This window comes from Mus pahari, chromosome 19, assembly GCF_900095145.1.
Source record: "Mus pahari chromosome 19, PAHARI_EIJ_v1.1, whole genome shotgun sequence".
NCBI classification, from domain to species: Eukaryota; Metazoa; Chordata; class Mammalia; order Rodentia; family Muridae; genus Mus; species Mus pahari.
In genome coordinates, this window is record NC_034608.1 from 9,700,620 (window position 1) to 9,726,461 (window position 25,842).

General features: G+C 45.2%; 2 protein-coding genes across 2 annotated transcripts in view; both read left to right on the plus strand.

Annotated features, from left to right (window-relative positions):
* The window catches only part of Znf8 (zinc finger protein 8), an 11,908-nt gene extending 3,571 nt beyond the window's left edge, over window positions 1–8,337 (plus strand). The window contains exons 2-4 of the mRNA XM_021219090.2: window positions 590–716; window positions 970–1,065; window positions 6,482–8,337. Coding sequence (XP_021074749.1) covers window positions 590–716; window positions 970–1,065; window positions 6,482–7,920 — 1,662 coding nt within the window. The 3' untranslated portion in view covers window positions 7,921–8,337. The remainder of the gene's footprint in view (window positions 1–589; window positions 717–969; window positions 1,066–6,481) is intronic.
* Window positions 8,338–12,885: 4,548 nt separating this feature from the next.
* On the plus strand, window positions 12,886–23,128 carry Zscan22 (zinc finger and SCAN domain containing 22). The gene is made up of 3 exons (XM_021219094.1): window positions 12,886–13,014; window positions 18,459–18,943; window positions 21,096–23,128. Exons 2-3 carry the CDS (start codon window positions 18,541–18,543, stop codon window positions 22,181–22,183), a joined length of 1,491 nt encoding a protein of 496 aa, XP_021074753.1. The 5' UTR covers window positions 12,886–13,014; window positions 18,459–18,540; the 3' UTR covers window positions 22,184–23,128.
* The last annotated feature ends 2,714 nt before the right edge of the window (window positions 23,129–25,842 follow it).

Sequence of the window (25,842 nt, forward strand, 5' to 3'; positions counted from 1 at the left end):
CAGCCAGGGCTATACAGAGAAACCCTCTCTCAAAAAAAACAAAAAACAAAAAATAATAATAATAAAATAAATAAATAAATAAATAAAACCTAGTAGCCATTTCTTTTTAAAAAAAAAAAAACAAAAACAAAAAATGTATTTATTATTATACATAAGTACACTGTAGCTGACTTCAGATGCACCCTAAGAGGGCATCAGATCTCATTACGGGTAGTTGTGAGCCACCATGTGGTTGCTGGGATTTGAACTCAGGACCTTTGGAAAAGCAGTTAGTGCTCTTACCCGCTGAGCCATCTCGCCAACCCTCCTAGCCATTTCTATAGGTCATAAACCTGCATGTCTAGTCTGTCTGATCAGTCATAGGTCAGCTGTGTCTGGTTTTGTTGATCCTGCCAAGTGCTCTCATATGTTGTCATGGTAGCCCATGCCTACTACCCTATAGTGCTCCAGTAGGCTCCCAGTGAGGGCTGAGGCACATCAGTCAGAATGTACAGTTTCTCAAGACCCCTGCCTGCCTGTTTCCTCCCATTCTTCCTCTACCACAGAGTTAGATGGTCCAACTAATTGAGGTTGCCTGGAAATGTTTCAGGAGCCAGTGACTTTCCGAGATGTGGCTGTGGACTTTACCCAAGAGGAGTGGGGGCAGCTGGACCCTACCCAGAGGACTCTGTATCGTGATGTGATGCTGGAGACCTTTGGGCACCTTCTCTCTGTGGGTAAGTTCTACTTCCCTAGCTATAGTGGTGGAATCTTCCTGAGTCATGATTGTGGGCCTCTGATATGGAACTCTAACTTAACCTTGAGTCCTCATTCCCTGTAGGACACTCTTGTGTCCTTTCTGTCACAGAGCAAAACCCTCATGTGACTGTGAGATGCCCACGTGTCCTGATGGTCAAGAGCCTGAGCTGAAGCCTGGGCTTGTTTTTCCCAGAGCAGCTTCCGACTTTCTGTGTCTTTTCCTATTTCCAGGTCCTGATCTTCCCAAACCTGCAGTTATCTCCCAGCTGGAACAAGGTGCTGAGCTGTGGGTGGCAGACAGAGGAGGCGCCTGGGCCTGCCATCCAGGTAAGAATCCGAACCAAGTGGGTGCCCCCCAGTGGGGGGGGGGAATTCCAGGAGGCCACTGGAGATGCACTTATGGGAAGAATATGGTTTCATGGCCCCTCAAACCCATTCCTCCCTTTGTAGCTTCACAGGACTTAGCATCAGACTAAAAGCTTTGGTTATAGCCAAAGATACAAAGAAAAAATCTGTAAAGGGAAAAGGATTTAGGAGGCAAAGTCTAGAGCAGTGATTCCTAACACTGAGACTCTTTAATACAGTTCCTCATGTTGTGGTGACCCCCAACCATAACATTATTTTCATTGCTGCTTCATAACTGTGACTTTGCTAATGTTATGATTTGTAATGTAAATATCTGGTATGTAGGATATCTGATAGGTTGAGAACCACTGGTCTAGAGGCAGCAGATGTGAGTTTCCAGATCTTCAGACTCTAGAGTCAGACAGAATGTGCGCAGTTCCTCCAGCAGTGAGCTGTGATAGTACATGAGGGACTGTGATCTCCAGGGAGGATGAGAGTCTGTCCTAGGGACACTCTGGGTCTAGCACATACCAAGATTCTGGTGCTTGAAATAAAAGTAGATAGGTGAACTTTTCTTACCAATTGGGATGGTGGGAACCCACCCCAAATCCATGTCCCCTAACACTCCCAAAGGCTAGCCTGTGACAGACTTCTCTTAGACGGCCAGCTTGGCCAGCTGTCTTGTATTTCTGAAGGGTCCACTGGGGCCTCACCCTCCTCTGCTCACAAAAGCCATCCACTTCCTCTCCAGCAGTGAGAGGCCTGCCTTGATTGTGTTTCTGCTGCATCTTATTTTCTAGGCCAATACCTTTCTCATTAGCCTTCCCAGCATCCTCTTCTTGGCTTTCATCCTGGCCTTCCATTCAGTTCTTGCATGCTGGATTATGTAAACATGTTCCTCATACCCTTCTGCTCGTCTATTATCAGAACAGTTTCTAGTTAGATGTTAAACACTTGTCCTAGGACTGAAGAGTCGGCTCAGTGGTTAAGAGCTCTTGTTCTTGTCAAGGACCCAGCTTCAGTTCCCAGCACCCACATGAAGGCTCATTGAGGCACCAGGCATGCATATGTGCAGGCAAAGCACTCAAATGAATAAAATAAATCTAAAATATTAAAAAAAAAAAAACCAAAAAACAAAAAACAGCTTTGGCCTGATGTGGTGATGCGTGTTCTTATCCAAGCACTCCAGAGGCAGATACAGGTGGATCTCTGTGAGTTCAAGGTCAGCCTAATCTAAATATTGAGATCCAGGCAAGCTAGGTGGGGAGAGAGAGAGAGAAAGAGAGAGAGAGAGAGAAAGAGAGAGAGAGAGAGAGAGAGAGAGAGAGNGAGAGAGAGAGAGAGAGAGAGAGAGAGAGAGAGAGAGAGAGATTGAGACAGACAGACAGACAGACAGAGACACTGGGAATTGAACTCAGGACCTCTGGAAGAGCAGTCAATGCTGTTAACCACTGATCCTGTCTCAAAAACAAAAAACAAAAAGCCTTAATTCTATGTTAAGAGAAGCTCAGGAGAGAGAAGTATTGTTTTTAAAAAAGCAGGACCCCTGACTTAGCTGGCACTGGTGCTAGCTTGGCATTTTAGAGATGATGGTTCTGAGTTGCTCAGGGTTACAGTTTGACTTCAATAGCTCTGGCCATCACTTCTATGTTCCAGTGAGAAGGAAGAGAGGAGGTGGGAACAGTGCCAGACATCTGTCCCCCGGTCCCAGTACTCTTTGATCAGGACTGGATTACTTGCTCTTATCCTGACATAGTTTACTAGGGAAGGTAGAAAGGAGAGATCTAATACATAATAAATGGGCTGGTGCACTGGGACTCTGACAGCTGGAACCAATATGGTATGGCTCTGGTGACGTATAACCAGCAGCCTGGAGTCAACGCACCCAAATGCTTCAAGATGGTACCCAGGGCTGCAGAGAGACAAACTGACCTCTATGAAGAGGCGTGACCCTCACTCTCAGGTTCATGGGTCTACAGCAGATCCGTTTCTCCCTCCTTTATTGGTTGTTGCCATTGCTGCTTCCAACTGCTTTGTTGTCAGGAGCAAATCTGACTCATCTGGAGGAGTGCTTCTCACCGACAGTGTACGCTATGACTGAATCTAGGTTCTAAAATAACAGCCTTGCCTGGCTAGCACAGCAGGTGTGGTATCAGAATTGCTGCAGAGACTGTCCGTCATACATATTCTAGAAGAAAAGGCCTCCAGAGAGTTCTGTTAAAATGGAAACATACTTTGCATTAATACTTGTGTAGATGTCCTACTGCTACTGTAGCAAAGTACTGTGACAAAGTGATTGGGAACAGTACAGATTTGACTGGTTGTGATAATAAACTCCTGTAAGTGCAAGCACTCTGCAGGAAAACCCCTGCAAAACCCTGCCCCGCTCCTCCCCCTCCCCCCCAAAAAAGGCCCACAGATTTATGTTTTTTCTCACATTTGTGGAAGTTGGTTGGAGTGGAAAGTAGTTATTAGTTCATCAGGACCGACTGCTCTGGCAGTTCCAGGAGGTCTCTGCTAGTGTGCAGAGGCTGCTGTGTACCATGGCTCACAGGGCCAGCCTTCTGTATCCACTGCCTCACATTCCTCGAAGACTCTGGCTCACCAGCCTTTCCTCCATGGAGCCTCTTGGTGACGTTTAGAATCCCTAGAGAACTACACACTTTAAATAGTCTTAATTTGGGCTTGGCAAGGTAGCTCACCAGTTAAGAGTGCTTTCTCTTCTTGTAAAAAACCTGAACTTGGTTCCAGCTATCTCTAACTGTAGCTCCAAGAGATCTGATGCCCTCTTCTGACCTCGGGCCCCTGCACACATATGCTGTGCACTCACATACATATGCATAAATAAAAATAAAAAATAAAAATAAATTTCCATTAAAAATGTTTTAAATTAAATTTACAGTATCCTCTTTGCCATGTAACAGTGTCCAATGACTGGGATGTGGTTATCCTTGAGGGGCTATTATTCAGTTTAGCACGCTCTTTATTCAATGAGAGTAATTCTTTTGTTTTAAAGGAAAAGAGTGCTTATCTAGGCCAAACCCCCTCCCAGTACAGCCATGTGATTTAGTGGGCCTGTTGCATCTTGCTTTGTTTCTCACCCGTTCCCTCTTATAGTTACCTGACCCTACCTTACTGTAGACTCAACTCTGCCATCGCTTCCACTTACCATAGTTTCGCTCTGGAGACACTATGACTTCCTAAACACTTTGGCTCAGTAGTCTGGTAGGGGGGTCAACTGGAGCTTCGAGAGCCCCTGGCCTGGCCCAGTTACACCAGCTCAGCCCTCAGTAGTGGCCTGAAGTATCCCTCTCTGGGCCCTTTTCACCCCCTTTCCCTTTGGCAACATTGGTCTGGACTAGGGTTGCCCTGAGACTGTATTTTAAAAGCATCAGCCCAGAAGTCCATTCAGCAAGCATTCCTGAGGACTCACCCATTTAATCATGCCTTTGATGCTAGGAGTGTAGCAAAAAATAACATAGACAGACTAAGATGAGTCTTCACTCAGGTGTCTGAAGTGAAATGATCAGGAGGTGGTGGTTGAAACAAACAAACAACAAACAAACAACAACAACAAAGCCTGAGAAACAGGGTAGATGATGCTCCCAGGACACACAGAAGTGCCTCTTTTCTGAGATAACACTGAATCAGGCAGATGTCTGGGGATGCACACTCCAGGCAGAGAAAGCAGCATGGGATGTGGTGGGAGGAACAGTAAGGAAGCCAGCAGGGAACTGAGAGAAGAGGAGAAGCTCCTAAGAATGGGGAGCAGAGGAGGAAAGCACAGTCTTCAGAAGTGATTTGCATGGTGAGCAGAGGGGCAAGCAGGACAGAAAGAAGAAGGAAGACCAAAGTGTGGATACTTTGTTCCTTCTTAGAATGGGGAACAAAACACCCATGGAAGGAGTTACAGAGACAAATCGGAGCTGAGAGGAAAGGAAGGACCATCCAGAGACTGCCCCACCCAGGGATCCATCCATATACAACCACCAAACCCAGACACTATTGCACATGCCAGCAAGATTTTGCTGACAGGACCCTGATATAGCTGTCTCTTGTGAGGCTATGCCAGTGCCTGGCAAACATAGAAGTGGATGCTCACAGTCATCTATTGGATGGAACAAAGGGCCCCTAATGAAGGAGCTAGAGAAAGTACCCAAGGAACTAAAGGGGTCTGCAACCCTATAAGAGGAACAACAATATCAATTAACCAGTACCCCCCAGAGCTGTGTCTCTTGTTGCATATGTAGCAGAGGATGGCCTAGTCGGCTATCAATGGGAGGAGAGACCCTTGGTCTTTCGAAGATCATATGCCCTAGTACAGGGGAATGCCAGGGCCAGGAAGCGGGAGTGGATGGATTGGGGCAGGGAGAGGGCACAGGGGATTTTCGGGATAGTATTTGAAATGTAAATGAAGAAAATATCTAATAAAAAAAGCAAAAAAAAAAAAAAAGCAGAAACTCAAAAAACAATTGTGTGTGTGGAATGACACATTTTACAAAGCCCCTCTGTGTGCTGTTCAGAGGCAGCAAAGGGTGTAATACCCAGCCATTCTCAGCTTCTCCAGCTTTTCTCCTGTGGCCAGGCTCTTGGTTTTCCCTTAAGTCCCTCCAGCATTCACTGAGACAGATGTTTTTGAATATTTAGCACCTGTCAGTTCCAGGCACTGACTGGACGCTAGTGTCATGAGTGAGTCTTAGGCAGATGAGAGACCTCAAGAATACCAAGGGTGGGACTGAAAAGATGGCTCAGCAGTTGAGAGCACCTACTTCTCTTGCAAAGGACATGGGTTCTGTTCCCAAAACCCACAAGTTGGCTCACAAGTACTTATAACTCCCTCTCTGACCTTGGTGGACTCCTGCATGCATGTTAAGGGTGGGCAATGAAGGGAAGCATAAAGTCCTCAATAAAGTGTAATTCCTAATCCCTAAAAACAGCTGTCTATAAAATGGGGACAGTGTAATCATAAGAGTAATTATAAGAAGCAAAAGGGTCACAGCAAGAAAATAATATGTGACAACAGAAGCAGAGACTATTGAGAGAGATCTGAAGATGCTACACTACTGACTTCCATAGGTTCTTCTGTGGAGCTCCCAAGAAAAACCAGCCCTGCTGACATCTGGACTTTAGGACTTCCTATTGTAAAATACAAAACACAACTACTTTGGGGCACTAGGTTTATGGTAGGGTGTAACAGTGTCCTTGCAAGAAAATAGTACATTTTTATTTTGTTTCCAGTGCTTGGTCTAGGAGTAAAGCTGTGATTGAGGGCAGGGATAGTTGGTGTCAGGAGGAGAATCAGGTGTTACCAAAGTAGGTTGTTAAGGTCCAGGGCATTGGCACCCACCTTTCCCCTTGTTTCCCATTAACTACTCAGAGCTCTTTGTTTCTCTTTTAGGCTGGATTCTTGAACCTGAAGACCACATATTGCTCAAGGACCAAGGCCTTCCAAAAATGGAACCATCCCCCATTACAGAAAAGGATGGGTTTGCAAAGGCTGTTCCTTGTCATTCTATGACAGGGATAGATCAGGAAAGTGATGGCCAGAGGCAGGAACTCAAGAAGGACCAGAGTAACTTAGGGCAGTTGAATGAGCCCAAAGAGATACCAGTTCAAAGTCAAAGCCACAAAAGTCTTGGACTTGTGGAAACCTGTGTTCTTGGCTTAAACACATATCTATTACCAGATATTTCTGGACAAGAGTATGGCTGTACTTATGGCTCACAAATTAAAAATTCAGAACATAATCCAAGCTTAGTTAGACAACAGACAGATTCCCCAGCAACACAGCCCTCTGATGACAATGGCGGTCAAAAAGCCTTTGATCAGATTATGCCCATTACAGAACTCACAAAAAGTCAGGTGCAAGATAAACCCTATAAGTGTACTGATTGTGGGAAGTCATTTAACCATAATGCACATCTCACAGTGCACAAGAGAATTCATACGGGAGAAAGACCTTACATGTGCAAAGAGTGTGGGAAAGCCTTCAGCCAAAACTCCTCCCTTGTTCAACATGAGCGAATCCACACTGGAGACAAGCCTTATAAGTGTGAGGAATGTGGGAAATCTTTTTGCCACAGTACACACCTTACAGTCCACAGGAGAATTCACACTGGAGAGAAACCCTATGAGTGTCAGGACTGTGGAAGGGCCTTCAATCAGAATTCATCCCTAGGTCGACACAAGAGGACACACACTGGAGAGAAGCCTTATACCTGCAGTGTTTGTGGGAAATCCTTCTCCCGGACCACTTGCCTCTTCCTGCACCTGCGGACTCACACTGAGGAAAGGCCATACGAGTGTAATCACTGTGGAAAGGGCTTCAGGCACAGTTCCTCCCTGGCCCAGCATCAGCGGAAGCATGCTGGTGAGAAACCCTATGAGTGCCGACAGAGGCTGATTTTTGAGCAGGCACCAGCTTTAACAAAGCATGAGTGGACAGAACCCCTCAGCTGTGACCCACCGTTGAGTCAAGGTGACAGGACTCAACGGAGCGATAGGCCCTTTAAATGTAATCAGTGTGGAAAGTGTTTCACTCAGAGTTCTCACCTCATCCGACATCAGATAACCCACAACAGAGAGGAAGAACCACTACGTGGATGTAGCAGAAGGCAGGAACAGCCCTGTAGACGGGGCTCGAGACTCATTCAGAATCCAAACTCCAATTCAAGAGAGCTTCCTGTAGCCCAGGCAAGGGCAGGACAAGCAAGCAGAACCCTGGCCTTGTTTGACCTTCATGAAATTATGCAGGAGAAAAATCCTGTGCATGTTACTGGGGTAGAAGAACCTTCAGTGGGCAACTCCATGCTGTTTGACACCAGAGAATCTAGATAGGAAGATAATTCTTTAGATAACTTTTGAGTTTCCAGGCACAAACATTATGCCCACACAGTGTATGGGCGGCAATAGATGTTACAATATCAGTATTGACCTCTGACTTCCTAAGGAAGTGGTGCCTCCCACACAGTTGAAGTTGGTGGTTCTCAAATGTATCAAACTCAGCTCCTGTTTTTGTTTGTTTTCTGAGATAAGGTCCCATGTGGCCCAAGCTGGCCTCAAACTCACTATATATCCAAGGATGACCTTGAATTTTCTTATCCTTCTGTTTCATTTGCCTCCCTAATTCTGGGATCATGGCTGTGTGCCACTAGACCCAGCAACAACAGACACCTTGAGATATCTTCTCCATTATACCACAATGAGTTTACCAGAAATAAAACCTCTGCACAGGCATAGTGTGGAAATAACATATGACCCTTGTTGTGTGTAATTTTAAAACAAAACAAAAACAAGCTTCCACCTTTGCCCGGAAATGTGGTGCTCAATCCTGGTTTAGCTCCAAGATCGGCTGCCACCAGTCCCACTCCCAACTTGTCTTCCTCCTGGCTTAACTGAGCCAACAGCCAGCTACTGCCTTCCCCGAGTTCTTTGTAAAGGATAGTTAATTTATGGTGTATTGTGTCAATGTGCTATCTTACCATGTCCCATTTGGGCCCATTTTTACCAGGAGTTCAAGGTATACTGCTGTCTTAAAAAAAAAAAAAAAAAAAAAAAAAAAAAAAAAAAAAAAAAAAAAAAAAAAAAAAAACCATTTTTCCCCCAAAAAAAAAAAAAAAAAAAAAAAAAACCATAAGGGACTTCATCATGCCAAAGTGATTTTGCAGAATAGTGATGAATTCTTATGAAAGTTTGAACAGATCAAAATGCCATTGTATTTGTGGAAACTGCCTAAATTCCAAATGTCCCCAAAATAATATGTGTTTCTATGTGAATTCAAGTCAGAATCTCAGTTTATGTATTACACAGGTTAAATCACATGTAGCTCAGTTCTGCACTTGACAGTCATTGCAGCATGCTTGTCTCCTGTCCTCATTTCAGTACATCATCTGACGGAGAAGTACCCACAGAATTCTACAACATCCTCTAAAGGAGTCACAGCACCTATGAAAACCACTATCTTGAAATATCCAAGGTTGTTAGTCAGAGGTACCCACCTGCAGTAATTTGATCTCAGAGGACATTTGGTAATATGTGGAGTCATTTTTGTCCCTGCAACTTGAAAGATGTTACTGGTATCTGGGTGGAGGCCCAGGATACTGCTCAACATACTTAAGTGCCCAGAGCAGCTCTTCAAAGAATTTTCTAGCCCCAAATATCAGTAATATTAACATGGAGAAGCCCTGATATAAACTCAACCTAGAGGGTTAGGTTGTGGCTCAGTAATAAAACACTAGCCTGGCATGTAAAAGGCCCTAAGTTCAGTCCCCAGTACAAAAGACACAATAGCTCACCTTTTCTAAACTGTAAATTGATTAAACAATGCTGTATTGACAGTCATGTGAGTTGTTCTTAACAAATAGAGTCATATGTGTGTGTGTGTGTGTGTGTGTGTGTTAAGTAAATTACTGATTTGCAATATATATATTCAGGGTGAATAATTCCTTTATCTTTCTGTAAATCTTTTAGCACTTAACAATGGACATTCTAAAAGACAAATGATATATTTTCACTGGGTCTCCTACCCACCTCCTCACCCCTGTCCCTCCCTGTATTGTTTTCACATCCACCCCAGAAAACCATCTTGTTCATCTCTCTGAATATATTTGTGAAAGGTTAAGACTTTAAGTATATATAACCATAACCACATTGATCCTCAGGGACAAAGCCTTATGCATAATCACACTAAGCCCATTATTTTGGGGTTTTGCCACATTGGTGTTTGAGCAGTGATTCTGGGCCAGAATTTGAATGAAAGCAGTGACCTGGGGTTATTGATTGTACTCTTCTCAACTAGAGCAAAAGATATTTAGGGAGAAGTTACTCTTTTACATCTCAAGGGAAAAGATTACTAGTATCTAAGGGATACCATCAAATATCAAGCATCCACATGTTCCTGGTTGCTTCATAAAACTTCATATTTGTTTTATTCTTTCCATAATCTACACAAGATCTACACAGTGTGTTCGGTTTCTTTCTTAAATCTTTTAGTTGTGCTGTTTCTTTGTCTTTTGTTTGTTACTTGAATAACTTTGATATGGTGAACTGATTTCAGGTTGGGTATCAAGTCACTGAACTGTGCTAAGGGGGTGCCCCTTAAGATCATATGACTCAACCTAATTTAAAAAGAAAAAAAGTCAGGAAAAAAAAGTGCTTGCAATATACTGAAAACCTAATTTAAAAAGAAAAAAAAAAAAAGTCATTTAGGCCGGGCGTGGTGGCTCATGCCTTTAATCCCAGCACTTGGGAGGCAGAGGCAGGCGGATTTCTGAGTTCGAGGCCAGCCTGGTCCACAAAGTGAGTTCCAGGATAGTCAGAGCTACACAGAGAAACCCTGTCTCAAAAAACTAAAAAAGAAAAAAGAAAAAAAAAAAAGTCATTTAGAAGATCACATGACTCCCATTGTTTTCGGAGCTGCTCCCCATGCTCCCGGTTGTATGAGGTTGCTGCAGGAGGACTATTGGAAAACCTTCCTGTCAGCCCTTTTTTTGTTGGTTTTTTGTTGTTGTTGTTGTTGTTGTTGTTTCAAGACAGGGTTTCTCTGTATAGCCCCCTGGAACTCACTCTGTAGACCCGGCTGGCCTCGAACTCAGAAATCTGCCTCCCAAGTGCTGAGATTAAAGGTGTGTGCCACCACTGTCCAGTTCTCCTGTCAACTCTTAATGCAAAAAAAAAAAAAAAAAAAAAAAAAAAAGCTTTATACAAAACAAGATACTTTTTTTAAAAGGTTCATTTATTTTATGTTTATGAGTGTTAGTTCTGCATATAGAGCAGCATACCAGAAGAAGGCATCTGATCCCATTATAGATGGTTGTGAGCCACCATTTGGTTGCTGGGAATCAAACTCAGGACCTCTGGAGAAACAGACAGTACTCTTAACCACACACACACACACACACACACACACACACACACACACACACCCCAAAGCAAGATATTCTAACGACCATTTTCATATTTACAGGAACTTCACTCTTATCTAATTGCTTTCCTTCACATGTTCTCTTAAGGAAAAAAAGCAGGGGGTGGGGTGGGGGGAAGGTTCCCAATCTGTGTCCATGGAGTTCCTAACAAAAAGAACATTTATTGTTATCTCTGGTTTCTCATAGAGCAAGGAAACCTACTTAACCTAAAAAGAAACAAACTATGGAATATGCACAGCTCAGCTGTAGTCACATGCTTGTGCCCCAGGAGCATGGAATCAAATAATTTAGTTGTACAGAACAGTTGCCTGTCAGTACACTGCCTTGAACAGTCATTCTAATAACACAGCAGTTCTTGCCACTTTGTGGGAACGGTCCAGCAACAGGGCTGCTGGCCATCACAGCTTCTTACCTTTGTTCTTTTCTAAGAACCCAAAATCTGATGGGGTCTCCTTTGGAGTACACCTGGCTCCCAGGATACTTTGGATCAGCATTTTTTTTTAAAAATCTCCAGGATGCTCACAAGACTCGGTTGACGTCCAGAATTTGCTTCTCTGCACTCACATTTCCCTCTGAAGTTGGCCTTTCATTTCTTTTGCCAAGTCTGACTTTTCATAATAACTCAGCTGTTATACCTTGTCTGGTAGCTTTTCATTCACAAAGTTAAGAAAAGGTGCATCAGCTGGCTGACTTTGTGGTAGCTCTATGAAATAGTAGCATGTTCTAGATGAGCCAGGAAGTGTGACACAGGCCTTTAATCCCAGCACTCAGGAGGCAGGGGTAGGGGCAGGGGCAGGGGCAGGCAAATCTCTTAAGTATGAGGCTAGCCTGTTCCAAGATATCCAGGATTACACAGAGAAACCCTGTGTCAAAGTCACATGGATGGATGGATAGATAGATAGACAGACAGACAGACAGACAGATAGATAGATAGATAGATAGATAGATAGATAGATAGATAGATAGATAGCATGTGCAACCATATTCTAAATGAAGAAAAATAGGCCCAGAGCAAATATTACTAATTACCAGCATAAAGGTAATTGTGTGTGTTAACATTCAAAAGTAATATAAAGTCAGACCTTCATATGAGCACCCAGTTTACAGTAGTTAAGATTTCAGTGACTCAGGGCTGGAGAAATGGCTCAGCAGTTAAGAGCACTGACTGCTCTTCCAAAGGTCCTGAATTCAAATCCCAGCAACCACATTTACAACCATCCGTAATGAGATCTGATGCCCTCTTCTGGTGTGTCTAAAGACAGCTACAGTGTACTTACATATAATTAATAAAGAAATCTAAAGAAAAAAAAAGATTTCAGTGACTCGCTTATGTTGGAGGTGCTGCTGTGGTTTTTTGCCTTTTTCTCATTGTACCTGTAATCAATACTGGGAGAAATAGGAAAGTAGGGCAAGCCAATATTCACCTTTCTCATATGTCAAAGAAAGGCCTTCCCAGAAGCCTTTGTCATATACCCACATAATTTGTTGGCCAAAAATGAGTCACAGGGCCATCTGTCATAAGAGGCTTGGAATGGTAGTGTTCACCATTCCTAACCTCTGGTGCCTACGAAGGCCAAAAGAGGGCACCAAAACTCCTGGGGCTGGAGTTAGACGGTTGTGAACCATCAGAGGATGGACCTCACTCACTTGCACCGTGCATGCTCCAACTTACCACGCATCCCACAACTTCTACTCAGAAACACCAGCCTAGAGTCACCAACCTCCCTAAACCCAACCCCCGGCAGGCATTCAGAACTACAACTCCCACAGGGCCCAAAGAATTGGCGCTGTGCTTTCTGGAACTTGTAGTCCAGGTGACGTGCTGTGTGGCCATTCGCCTCTACTAGGCACTTTGGGACTTGTGGTCCCTGAGCACGAAGGCGCATGTGCGTGCGTCATCAGGGCGCCTCTGGAAGTGTCCGCTGGGAGTTCTGGAGACCCGGTGAGCGCGGGAACCCTGGCATAGAGGGGTGAGAGCTGCGAACGCCCACGGCAAACCTAACGGCCTGTGAGTACAGGACAGAGTGTGGCACGGCTGACGGAGTGAAAGCCTGACAAACCAAAAGCGGGACTGGCCGACTGGTTGTATGTGTCCGACAGGTTGTGCTTCGTCTGATGCGTGGTGGCCTTGCATATCTCGTCGAGTGACTGATGAGGCTACCCACAGAAATAGCTTTTCGATGGACTTTAAGATGGGTTTGTAACTGAGTTCAGCCATGAGTGAAATCCTGTGTCTGGTTGAGAAGCTGACTAACATGGTCTTCCTGCCTCTGCCTCCCAAGCACTGGAATTACTGGTGGAAGTCACCACGCCAAACATTTCAGCTGCTTTTTTTTTTTTTTTTTTTTTTTTTTTTTTTTTTTTATGCATTGGAATTTTGCCTGCATGTATGTGTGTGAGGGTGTCAGATCTTGGAATTACAAACAGTTGTGAGCTGCAATGTGGGTGCTGGGAATTGAACCTGGGTCCTCTGGAAGAGCAGTCAGTGCTCTTAACCACCGAGCCATCTCTTCAGCCCCTTGAGCTGCTTTAATTCCACCATAAAATGTATATTAATTGAGCCAGACATGGTGGCTCATGTTCTTTTCAAAGTCAGCATCTATGCATCAAGTTCCAGGCCATCCAGGACTTTATAGTGAGCCTCCGTATCCTGGTTGGGTTGGGTTGAGTTGGTTTGGTTGGGTTGGTTGTACACAACTTGATGAAAGCTAGAGTTATCTGAGAAATGGAACCAAAATTGAGAAAATGCCTCCAAGAGATGACTTGTAGGCAAGTCTCTAGGGGCATTTTTTTAATTAATTATTGACGTGGGAGGACCCAGCCCAAATGCCACCCCTGAGTGTGTGATCCTGGGTTATATAAGAAAAAAGACTGAGCAAGTCGTGGGAAGCAAGCATTCCACCACAGCCTCTGCTTCAGTTTTTGCAACCAGGTTCCTACCTTGAGTTAATAGCCTGACTTCCTTCAAAACTGGTAATTTGTGAGGAAAATAATGTTTTATCACTGCAATAGAAGGTGCAAACTAAGACAACCCTGTCTCAAAATACACACATACATCACACATGCATGTATAATATGTGTGTGTTTACTATGTAGTAATTTATATTAATATATATTTATTTGCTGCTTTTATCTTGACTAATTTTTTAAAATATTTTTTCTGGACTATTAGTTTGTACTTGGGATTTACTACAATATCAGAGACAATATGGCATTTCTGGAGTGTGCTTGAGTATTCTAGTGACTAAGGGAGGTCCTGCTGCTATGCTATATAATAAGAGCAGAGTGATGAAGTCCTGCACTGTAAGTACCAAGTCTCTGAAGGAAGTGTTGTCCCTTTCCAGATGTTCGTAGCTTCCCTATCTAGAAATGGGGGTTGATTCTGAAGCAAACTAATATTTGAAGTCAGAAGGCAAGACGATTGTGAGTTCTATTATGTAAGGAGAGCTAGTCTTAAAATGAAGTGTAATACTGAGCCAAAACGCATGACCATTTTAAAGCTCTTCCTATATTATATATGTGTGTACATGTGTGCACACACACAGAAGCCATGGCCCATGTGTAAAAAAGGTCAGTAGACAACTTAAAGGAGTTGGTTCTGTCCTTTTACCATCTGGGTTTTAGGGGTTGAATTTAGGTTGTCAGGCTTGGCGGCAAGCACCTTTACTTGCCAAGCCATCTCCCCAACCCATAACGTGTTTTTTGTAAAGGGCATTTTAGCTGACTGTCCCCTACTAAGAATGCGTGAAGTGGGTTCTCATCAGCCCCAAGCAGCATTCGTTGTTTACTGTTCTTCTGCAGTTTGGAAAGGCTGAAAGTCATCCCCCATAAAGACTGGAGGGCATCAGGTGCATGGGTCCAAGACCAGCTCTCCACCTGCTGACAGAAAATAACCCTACAGGCTAATTCAGTTCCCCAGCTTTTAATATGGAAACAGTAATAGTGTCTCATAGAGGATTATGTGTTAACAGACACAAGAGGCTAGGGTCACCTAGCACATAGTTAGTTCCCAGGGCCTGTCCTTATTTTCTCCTATTCCTGTCCCACATTGTAACGTACTTGTTATTTTATCAACCTGTCCATATCTCAATCTAGTAAAGGCACTGAACACAGGTCCCATGTCTTCCTCATCTTGGCATCCTTAGCAGAGCTGGGTACCAAGAAGATACTCAATGAAGAATCATTAAGCAAAACTTGCAGCCAGGCGTGGTGGCCCACGCCTTTAATCCAGGTACAGGCAGGCGGATTTCTGAGTTTGAGGCCAGCCTGGTCTACAAAGTGAGTTCCAGGACATCCAGGGCTATACAGAGAAACCCTGTCTCGAAAAACAAAAACAAAAAAAAAAAAACAAAAAAAAGCAAAACAAAACAAAAAAAACCTTGTATTTACATATATGTAGACAATAAGGTAACTGAAGCCCCTTTACCTGCTTAGTTCGTCTCTCTGCCCCCTCCTTTTTGTGGGACAAGCAGTGGCTTGCTAGGTAGCTCACACAGTCTTCAAATCCTCCTGCTTCATTCTCCCAAGTACTGGGATTAGAGTTATGTGTCAAAATGCCTGGACTGAAAAGCCCCTAATTATCTTGTCCTTGGTCCCTTACCCTCTAACCCTTCTCCGCATTCCCCTTCCCCCCCTCCCAAGTCCGGCCTCTCTCTCTCCTCTCTCTCTCTCTCTCTCTCTCTCTCTCTCTCTCTCTCTCTCTCTCTCTCTCTGCTTTCTTCTTAACTCCCCTCCCCATGCTGTAAATAAACTCTATTCTATACTTTAAAAAAGCCCCTGCACTGAGGGCAGATGGATAATAAACAATCATATAATTGCCATATGTCAGGTGGTAAAGAGCAATAGAAATAAAGCAGAGTAGAGGGCAGAACCTCTGCAGAGTTATCTGTTTGTATAGAGGCCTATTTATTTATTGTTGAGAAAGAAAAGTCTTGCTCTGTAGCCCAGGATGGCCTTGAACTTTCAGTCTTCCTGACTTAGCCGGCTGAGTTGTGAGAGTATAGGTATGTGTCCCTATTAGAAAGAACCACAGCAGAAATTAGAAAATATTTTAAACTAAATGAAAATGAAGTTGGGTATGATAGTACATGCTTATAATCCCAGTACCCAGGAGGCTGTAGCAGAAGGATTTCCATAAGGCCATCGTGGCCTATATAAAAGATCCTGACTCAAAAAAAACTAAAATAAAAATGTAGATAGAACTTATGAAAATTGTGACATACAACTAAAGCTTTTGTAATAAAATGTATAGTTTAAACACATGCACTTTATTTTAGACTTTTATATTTATTATGTATATGCCCACACACACATACACCATAGCATAACATCTTCAAGAGTCAATCTTCTCTGTCCACTCTGTGGGTCCTAGGTATGAAACGTTTGTCATAAGACTTGGTGGCAAGCACCTTACATGATAAGCTTGCTGGCCCAAATTCATACATTTGTAAAGAAGCAAGGTAGGCATGGTAGGGCATGCACTGGGGATGAAGGGAAAGGACAGTGAACTGGAAGCCATGCTAGCTACATAGCAGCACACACACACACACACACACACACACACACACACACACACCTAACAGAATAAATCGCCCTGGGATTACCAGGTCAAATGATAAGAAAATTGGAACCGTATAACTGACAGGAGGCATGGCTTTGTGGCTAGCTGTGGGTTTGCTGGCATTTGCAGCTCACTCTCCTGCCCATCCTTCCCTAGCTAGGAGACTTGGAGACAGTCCTTTCCTTCTGTCTGTCTTCACCTAAAATAGGAATGCAGCTTGTCCCTTGAGTTTGTTTCTTTGCGTTTTGGTTTGGTTTGGTTTAGTTTTTGGGTTAGTTTCTGTATATAACCCTGGCTGTCCTGAAACTCACTCTGTATTGCTGGTATTGGATTCAGAGATCCACCTGCCTCTGCCTCCTGGGTGCTGAGATTAAAGGCATTGGCCAGCACCGCCCTGCTATGCTGAGAGAGAATGTATATACATGTGTACAGGTGCACTCACAAGAGAGAGACCTTGAAGGATAAATTTTAGGCTTCTCAACAGCGATCAGCCTCTCAAGGACTGAATGTTAGCAGCTTCCAGAAACTCTTTATTGTTTCTAAATGGTACTATTGACAGTTTCGCATACCAAAACTTATCTGATCTAGGGCTTGTCTTGAATAGTTTCTTTTTCCTTTTTTAAGATTTATTTATTATTATATCTAAGTACACTGTAGCTGTCTTCAGACACACCAGAAGAGGGTGTCAGATCTCATTACAGTTGGTTATGAGCCACCATGTGGTTGCTGGTATTTGAACAGGACCTTCAGAAGAGCAGTCAGTGCTCTTAACCTCTGAGCCATCTCTCCAGGCTAAGGCTTATCTTGAAAGAACCGTCATCTTAAGCAATTTTCAGCCATATTAGACTTCCTGGTTTGCCAGGTATGTCTCAAGACTAATTATGCAAAGGCTCTGAGGATCCTTTAGAAGACCAGCTCCATAAATCTCAGATAGCAATCACTGACAAACGGCTGCTTCAAAGCTTAGGTGCCAGCACTCCAAATTCATACCAGATACAAGACAACAGTCCTGCTAAAATTCTGCTATAATTCTGTTGTTATATGTACGATTGTTTTGCCTACATGTGTATCTGTGTACGACACGTATGCCTGGTGCTTGTGGAAACCAGAAAAGGGTGACCTGACACTAGAATTACAGACACTGTGAGCCCCTATATGCATGCTGGGAATGAAACCCGAGTCCTCTGGAAGAGAATCCAACCTTCTTTACATTTTTATTTTGTGTGTGTGTGTGTGTGTCAGGATCTCTTAATCTCAGCCCCTAAGATGATATTTTTATTTTTATATATGGTACTCAAGCAGGAGTCAGTTCTCTTCCTTCCACCAAAGTGGTTCCTGCACCTTTACCTGTGGAGCCATCTCATTGCCCCCTCCCCTTTTAACTTCATTGAACTTTTTCTTTGATAATTCCATCCATGTATGCCATGCATTCTGATTACTGTAACACACACACACCCAGTCTTCCTCCCATCCCAGTTATCCCCCCATCCTCCTTACAAATCTTCCTACACTCGTGACTGTTTTGTTTTTAAGACCCACCGAATTTAATCGGGATCATCTGTGACCATGGATTTGAAACTTTCTGCTGGAGCTTAGTGGGTTCCCCTCTGTTGTATATTATGAATGCATGGGACCACTGAGTATCCTCCTTAATTCTGAGTGGGCGCTGACATTGGTCGTTATACTCATCTTTTTCTAGTGTGACAATGAGTGTTTTGGTGGCAAGCACCTTTACCAGGTAATCCATCTCACTGGCCCAAATACATACGTTTAAAAAAAGAGCAAGGTACCACATCAGGCATGGTAGTACACGCACAGGAGGAGGCAGGATGATGGTGAACTGGAAGCCAGCCTGGCTGTCTCAAGCCTGCACCTCCCCTCCCTTTTTTCAGATGGTGATGAATCTCTAACACTTCTTCAGACCCAATTCTGAGGCTTGAGTCATCCCGGTGACTCACTGAATTCTTCTGCACAATGGCCATCCCCAAGAGCCCTCTGAGCCCAGTACGGTGGGAACAGGATAGCTTCCTTCAGATGAAGGTGAAAGAGGAGGAAGAAGCTAGCGACTCCCAGAGCCAGGAATCCAGCCCTAGCTTTACTGCCCACCCTGAGGCTGCACGCTTGCGCTTCAGGCACTTCCGCTATGAGGAGGCATCCAGCCCCCATCAGGCGCTAGCCCAACTTCGAGAGCTATGTTGCCAGTGGCTGAGGCCAGAGTCGTCCTCCAAAGAACAGATGCTGGAGTTGCTGGTGCTGGAGCAGTTCCTGGGTGCACTGCCCCCTGAGATCCAGGCCTGGGTGGGTGCTCAGTGCCCAAAGAGTGGAAAGGAGGCTGCCGTTCTGGTGGAGGATATGACTCAACTGCTGGACAGGAGAGGTAAGAAGGAGCAGCAGGCAGGTGGTCACTGATAGATAGCTCTGGCTGCAATGGCAAGCTCTAGTTTGGGATTGCTCGGTACTCATTATCACGTTTGTACCTTAGCCATGGTTACAAGTGACCAAATCCCAAGCAATTAAGGTTAAGGGGCTTAGATATAGCAGTATCCAGAAAATGCATCACAACACTGAAGGAGTGAGCGCTTGACACTGAGCTGGCTTGCTCTTACCCTCTCACATTCTGTATTTACATTAAGTTTGCATTTTTCTGCGTTAATTTTATTTGTTTTTTAAAAAAACAAGGTCTTTTGTACCCAGGCTTACCTCAGATTTCCTACATAGCTGCAAATGACCTTGAACTCCTGATCCTTCTGCCTCCACCTCCCAAATGCTGGGGTTACAGGGATGTACCACTACACCCGGCTTTAAGTGGTCAAACCCAGGGCTTTCATTCATGTAAGCAAGCACTCTCTGCCTGCTGAGTTACGTCCCTAGCTTGCGACCATCTCTGAGGTGAGCACAGATAGAGCATCAGTCCCTGACTTGTTTCTTACCTAAGTTGACAGGGGGAAACAGCAGGTAGTGTCTATTGTGACACTAAACCAAACCAGTCAGATCTTCTGTTTGCCTTTGGCCAGCAAGTCCCAGGAACTGATAGTAAGCCCGAGACGCTTCCCCCAAGGAAGTGTAATCTGCTGCCCCAGATGAAATGACTGGATCCCTTGAGAGGGTGGGGAAAAGAAATAAGTATCCCTGTGTACTCTCTTATAGCCTTTCCTAAGTTAGCCTATAGGATCTGGGGGTCAGGAGTGGTTAGATGCCCTGAGCTGGAATGGTCACTTGTCATTCAAGGAAACCCACACATATATCCCAGCCCAGAAAAGTTTGGTAGGATGCAAGAACCCAAGCACTGTACAATCTAGACCAGAAGCTTCCAGAACAAGTCCCAATCTGGCTGCAAGTTAACTAATAAGTACAAATGCCTCAGCATATCTACTAATCCTGTGATTTGTTTGTTTGTTTATTGAGGAGGGGGTCTTACTATGTAGCTCTTGGATTGGAACTACTGTGTAGTACTATGGCTTGGAACAAGTCTACATAGCTACAAATACAAGTCTACATATAGACTAGGCTGGCCTTAAACTCAGATTCTCTTGGCCCCATCTCCCAAGTGCTGGGACTAAAGGCATGCATGGCAGTGCCTAGCTAATCCTGTGATCTTGTACCAGGGACTCAGCACCTCAGTCTCCTCATCTACAGTGGAGCCACTGAGTACCTCCTGGAATGGAAATGAGGCAGTGGAAGTTACACACTGCACTTGGAATGTAGCACATAACAACACCCTGATATAAACCAGCAACCCTGGCAGGCAAGCAGTATCACACTGAGGTCCAGATGATGGCAGGGTTGTTTAAGGATTGACCACTTGGCAGCTCAAAGTATGGGGTTAGAGAACCGTTTCTGAGTCCACTCAGCCCAACTGTACACTAGAACAATAACTATTGCATCCTTCTCTGATTCATCCCTAGGATTCATCTATAAATGTTGCCAGATGTAGTATGGTCAGATACCCTTTGTACCTATGAAGGGCTGGTCAGTGCAGGTGTGCCTCTCCCTCCTGTGTCTTGGAGCTTCAGAAGCAGATCACCCACTCTCCACAGATGTCTAAATTCTGCTGTGAGAAATGACAGGCATCTGGACTGATCTCATTTAGCCACTATTCCCAAAGACAGCTGCGGAGTTTAAGGGGCAGAGCCTAGACTCACAGCGGTCTACCCAAGATTGCAGGGAGGAGATGCACAGGTACCTGACAAGGACCGGCTCCCTTCACTCTTGTTTCATTCTGATCTTGTCCACATGAAAGCTTTCCTTTTGGCATTTTAGCCAGATCAGGAGCCTTGGCAAAATGGATGGTTTGACTGAGGGTGGAAAAATCAGAACGAAGCAGTTTAGGGTCATATAAGAGGACAAACCTGAATCCTTTTTCTTACCCAAGACCCCAAAGGGGAAACTTCCTTTTAGAAATGAGGCCATATGAGAAGAGTGATCCACATCTTCCCTTTCAGAGTAGATGAGCTGGGCCTGAAGCAGATGAAGAGGCTTATGTGGTGAACCGTGGTGAAAAAATAACAGTGCTTTTTAAATAATTCCAGGATGGGAGCCAGGAGTGGAATGTGAAGAGGCAAGTTGCAAACAGAGCAATACAGATGAATTGGAGCCACCAAAAATGGCGACTGAAACAGTCATGGGAAGTGTTTTGCCAAAATCTACCCTTGCCCACACTTGTAAACCTGAGAGCCACTCAGAGAGCCAGCCAGAACTCCTAGGAGCACTCTGGATGAAGTCTACTGCCCAAGAGATGGATTTCAGAAAAGCTCTGGGACCTCACATGGATGCCCCCAAAGACCAGCCTGGCCCTGAGTCTGATGCCTCAGGAAACGGTTCCAACATGTGGCCCAACTTCCCTTCCCAAGACAAGGCTTCTTCAGAGGAGAAATTTGGCCCATTACTTGATAATGAGACAGTGCCTCCAGATACTTGCTCAGAGAAGAAGTCCTCCAAGGATAGTGAATGTTTGAAAACATTCCAGAACACTTCAGCCCTGGAGGCCCACCAGAAGAGCCACTCTCAGAAGACGCCCTATGCCTGTACTGAGTGTGGGAAGGTATTCAGTCGGAGCACCCACCTTGTCCAACACCAGGTTGTTCACACAGGAGCAAAGCCCCATGCGTGTAAAGAGTGTGGTAAAGCCTTCAGCCGAGTTGCCCACCTGACACAGCACCAGAGGATTCATACCGGGGAGAAGCCTTATAAATGTGAGGAATGTGGTAAAACCTTCAGCCGCAGCACCCACCTCACGCAGCATCAGCGAGTACACACAGGTGAGCGGCCCTATGAGTGTGATACATGCGGCAAAGCCTTCAGCCAGAGCACCCACCTGACACAGCACCAGCGCATCCACACTGGGGAGAAACCCTACAGGTGTGATGTGTGTGGGAAAGCCTTCAGTGACTGTTCAGCTCTGGTCCGGCACCTGAGAGTCCACTCTGGAGAGAAGCCTTATCAATGTAAGGACTGCCCAAAGGCCTTCGCACAAAGCTCCTCCCTCATCGAGCACCAGCGCACTCACACGGGTGAAAAACCTTATAAATGCAGTGACTGTGGGAAAGCTTTTAGCCGCAGCTCAGCTCTCATGGTGCACCTAAAGATCCATATCACCGTGACTCGAAGCACCCCTTAGAGTACAGCACAGCCTCCCTGAAAGGATTGACATCTAAGAAATCTGGTAATTGTGCTACCCAGTGTCGAAGGGCAGAGTGGGGTTATCTGGGAACACATCTACATTTGAGGTCCCAGGGGAAATCCCTAATGAACACGGATTCAGACCAGTTGGTGGTGAAGCTTCTAGAAGCTTCCTACCGCCCTCTGTATCCCACTCAGGCTGGTCCCAGAGAGAAGATACTAGTGAACTGATGATCTGCATTGTTTCTTGGAACCTGAGCAAGTAAAGCCAGGTGTCTTTCCAGGCTCAGATGGCCCAGGATCCTTGAGGCAGGAAGACCCAAGCTTCAGGTTCTCACATGGTTACTGTTCTTGCCGGTTCTTTGCTGGTCAGCCTAGAATGGCCCACTCTGTGCCTTTGCACCTGCTTCCCCACCATATTACTGTATGCCTAACTCCCAGACAGCCTTGGGAGGCTGCCTCTCCATGCCATCCCTCTCATGTTTTCCCTGCTTTAATCCACAGTGTCTGTCGTCTCCTCCCACATCTTCTTTCCATATCTCACAGGCTCCAGCCCTGTGGATTCACCTCAGACTCATCTCTAATCTAGCCCCTCCTGTAGTATCACCTCCTGTGAGCTCACCTTGGCCTCCCACTGGATTTTTATCAGGGCTCTCCTTTCTCACCTCTTCCTGCCTTCATTCCATCCCCACCCACTTTCTTCCTGGCGCATCTCTTTCTGCTACCCAGATCACAGTGACATGACACATCATTCCATGACACAATATGTTGTCAGTGAGTCACCTCTTCAACAAACAAGCATGCCAGGATATATGTCACTTTGGCCCAAGCAATTACTCTAGGTATCCTCAAATGTTGTCAAATAAGAATGTTGTCATTTGTCTTTGAGCACAGTGTGTGAAAGTGACTTCAAAGTACTGGTCTGCCTGTTGGGCAAACTACACTCCTTGTCTGTCTTGTGTTTGCTCCAGACCTGACCTCCTCTTGCCTCTTCACTCCTGTAGCCTTCACCTCCCACATGTCAGCCATATTTCCCCCACCTGTGTGCCTTTCTGTCCCTGGAACCCTAAGGCGTTATTTCCTCTATGATGTCTCAGATATCCTTGAAAAGCTTCCCCAAACACTTTGACCTGGCCTTATTTTGCCTGACACACTCTTGCTGCTGGGGTACCCCATTATTAACTATCTTAAACCTCTTTACCGTGTCATGTGCTTGCACTTCTTCAACGCTCCCAAAGTATTTTATGCTGTGGACACAGTGCACAGCTAACCCTTCCCAATATCTCTAGGATGAGTGTGACCAATACCTCCCTTAAGTAGTCACTGACCTCCACCCCACGATTTCTTCATAAAGACATTTATGGAAGAGCCCCTGTGCCCATGTAAGTCCAGCTGCAGTGGTCAAAACAAAACATTGCTATACCGAGCTTTCCTTGCCTCGGGGCCTGTAGCTCTGGGTACCATAGATTAGGGGATGCCAGCACTCTGCCAATCCTAAAATCAACCTGTTTACTTTACCTTCCTTTCCCTCAGAAAGACAATCCCCTGGCTCCTGTGCCTCCTGACTTCACAAGGTTTTCTTTTCAGTCATGTGAGCTACTGTATTTACATCCATTAGCATAAAACATTTTGTTTTCCTGAGCCTTTCATGTCTCCTCTTGTGGCTTTACTTCATTGACTATCACAAGAACACAGACCCCACTCCCACCCCCAGGATAAATGCAAATTGGATTATTTCAATAGAAAGTACTAAAAATCCTACCACATGGGCAGGGACTGCATACCAATTGGGCTTCTCCAACATCTGCATTTCCTTCTGTGTTGCCTGTGGAGGGAGTCCTCAAAGCAAAGGTTCACACTGCAAGAAGACCAAACACAGGGCTGTTCCAGAGGTGTCAGATGCAGAGTATTTAGATAGGACCAAGAACCTTCCCTAGTTTGTAGGGCTACAGATCCCTGTATCTGTGGTGCAGCTGTGCCATGAAGCAGTTTGGAAACAATGTGTAAACACAAAGTTCATACTCACGGGCCTTCTCATCACAGAAGGTCAGGCCAGACACACTGGCACCTACTGGGCTCTGATCTCTAACAGCTATGAAGCCTTTAGTCCCAAGGCTCTCAGACCCAGCACCAAGAGCTGTAACACAGGCTACATTGGAGGATTGAGAAATCTCAATACCTAACTAAGACTGCCAGTTCCATACAGTGTCACCTGCTACTGAGGGCTGAGGAGTCCATACATTAGACCTACAGGAGCTCTAACACAGGTCAAATTGTGAAGACCCAACTTTTCACAAAGGGTTGTAACACTAGGGGGCGCTGGTCTGCAGCTGTTCTTACACAGGGCTTGAAAATTAGCTGCAGGCAAGCACCAAAGGACACAGATGCTACCAAGCCCTTGAATCTGTGTAGAGCAGACGCACCGCAATAGGTTGGTGGTTTACACAAAATTGCCTAGCCCAAGGCTACCTACCTGTCTGGTCACGGGTCATCTTCACCCCTACTGACTGTTCCCAAGCTCCAGCCTAGGCTGGCTATGGGGGCTATGTAGGACAGGATATGGCTGTCCTTTTTGTGCAGGCGCGAGTCCCTTCTGCACATGTGTGTGTCTCTTCATTGTCTCTCCGTGGACACTTGGAGCTACAGTGTCAGACGCTACCCTTATAGAGAAAAGCAGCCAAGAAACATTTAGGAAAGAAACGACCTGAAGGACATGTTCCTGAGACTGGCTCTAGAATTTTCAGGGAGGGAGGTAATAGGTTCCTCCAGCCTCTTTAAGGTGAGGACATTGGAGTTAAGGCTGAAGCAGACAGAAAATGCCTTAAGCCGACTGGGAAGGGAAACAGCAAGTTGCAAAGGCCTGGAAAGTGAAGGATGTCCCGGCGTACGCCAAGAAGTGTGCTCTGCTCTAAGAGCCTTAGACTACCATGACTGGTAATAGGTCGGGCTCCCTTCATGAGTTTTAATCTCCCAGCCACTATAGGGTCCAGGAAGGTGTCAGATCTGTACGGAACTAGATAGCCCGAGAGAAAACCCTGCAGAACTGTAGCGAAAGGCAGGAACCGGAAGTGTGCTGTTCCGTATCCCCTCCCTAATCCTACGGTTGGGAGGGAATGGCAGCTCCATTAAGGGCCTGAAGGTCTCCGTCTTGGAGACCAGAGCTGCAGAACTAGGCAGAGTGTCACATTCTCATCCGTGGCTTCCAGCTCGGAACCAGAAGCGGACACATCCTTTTCCCTTCCGTCCCTTACGTGTTCGGATGGGACCAAAAGCGGGGTAGGGGCACAGCGCAAGGCCTCGTGGGAAACGTAGTCCTTGCCTTTTGTTGCAGTCGCTCCTGCGTTTTGGCAACAGAGTTAGACGTGCCTCCCACCCCAACTCCCTAGTGGGCTATTAACCTTCGTTAGCAAGGAGATGGTGACCGCAGAAACAGCCTACCAATCTCCCGCCAGGCTCAAGTAAACGTTGAAAGACTTTTCTTTCTTTTTTTTCTTTTTTTTTTTTTTTTTTAAGATTTATTTTGCCAGGCAGTGATGGCCTTTAATCCCAGCACTTGGGAGGCAGAGGCAGGTAGATTTCTGAGTTCGAGTCCAGCCTGGTCTACAGAGTGAGTTCCAGGACAGCCAGGGATATTCAGAGAAACCGTGTCTCGAAAAA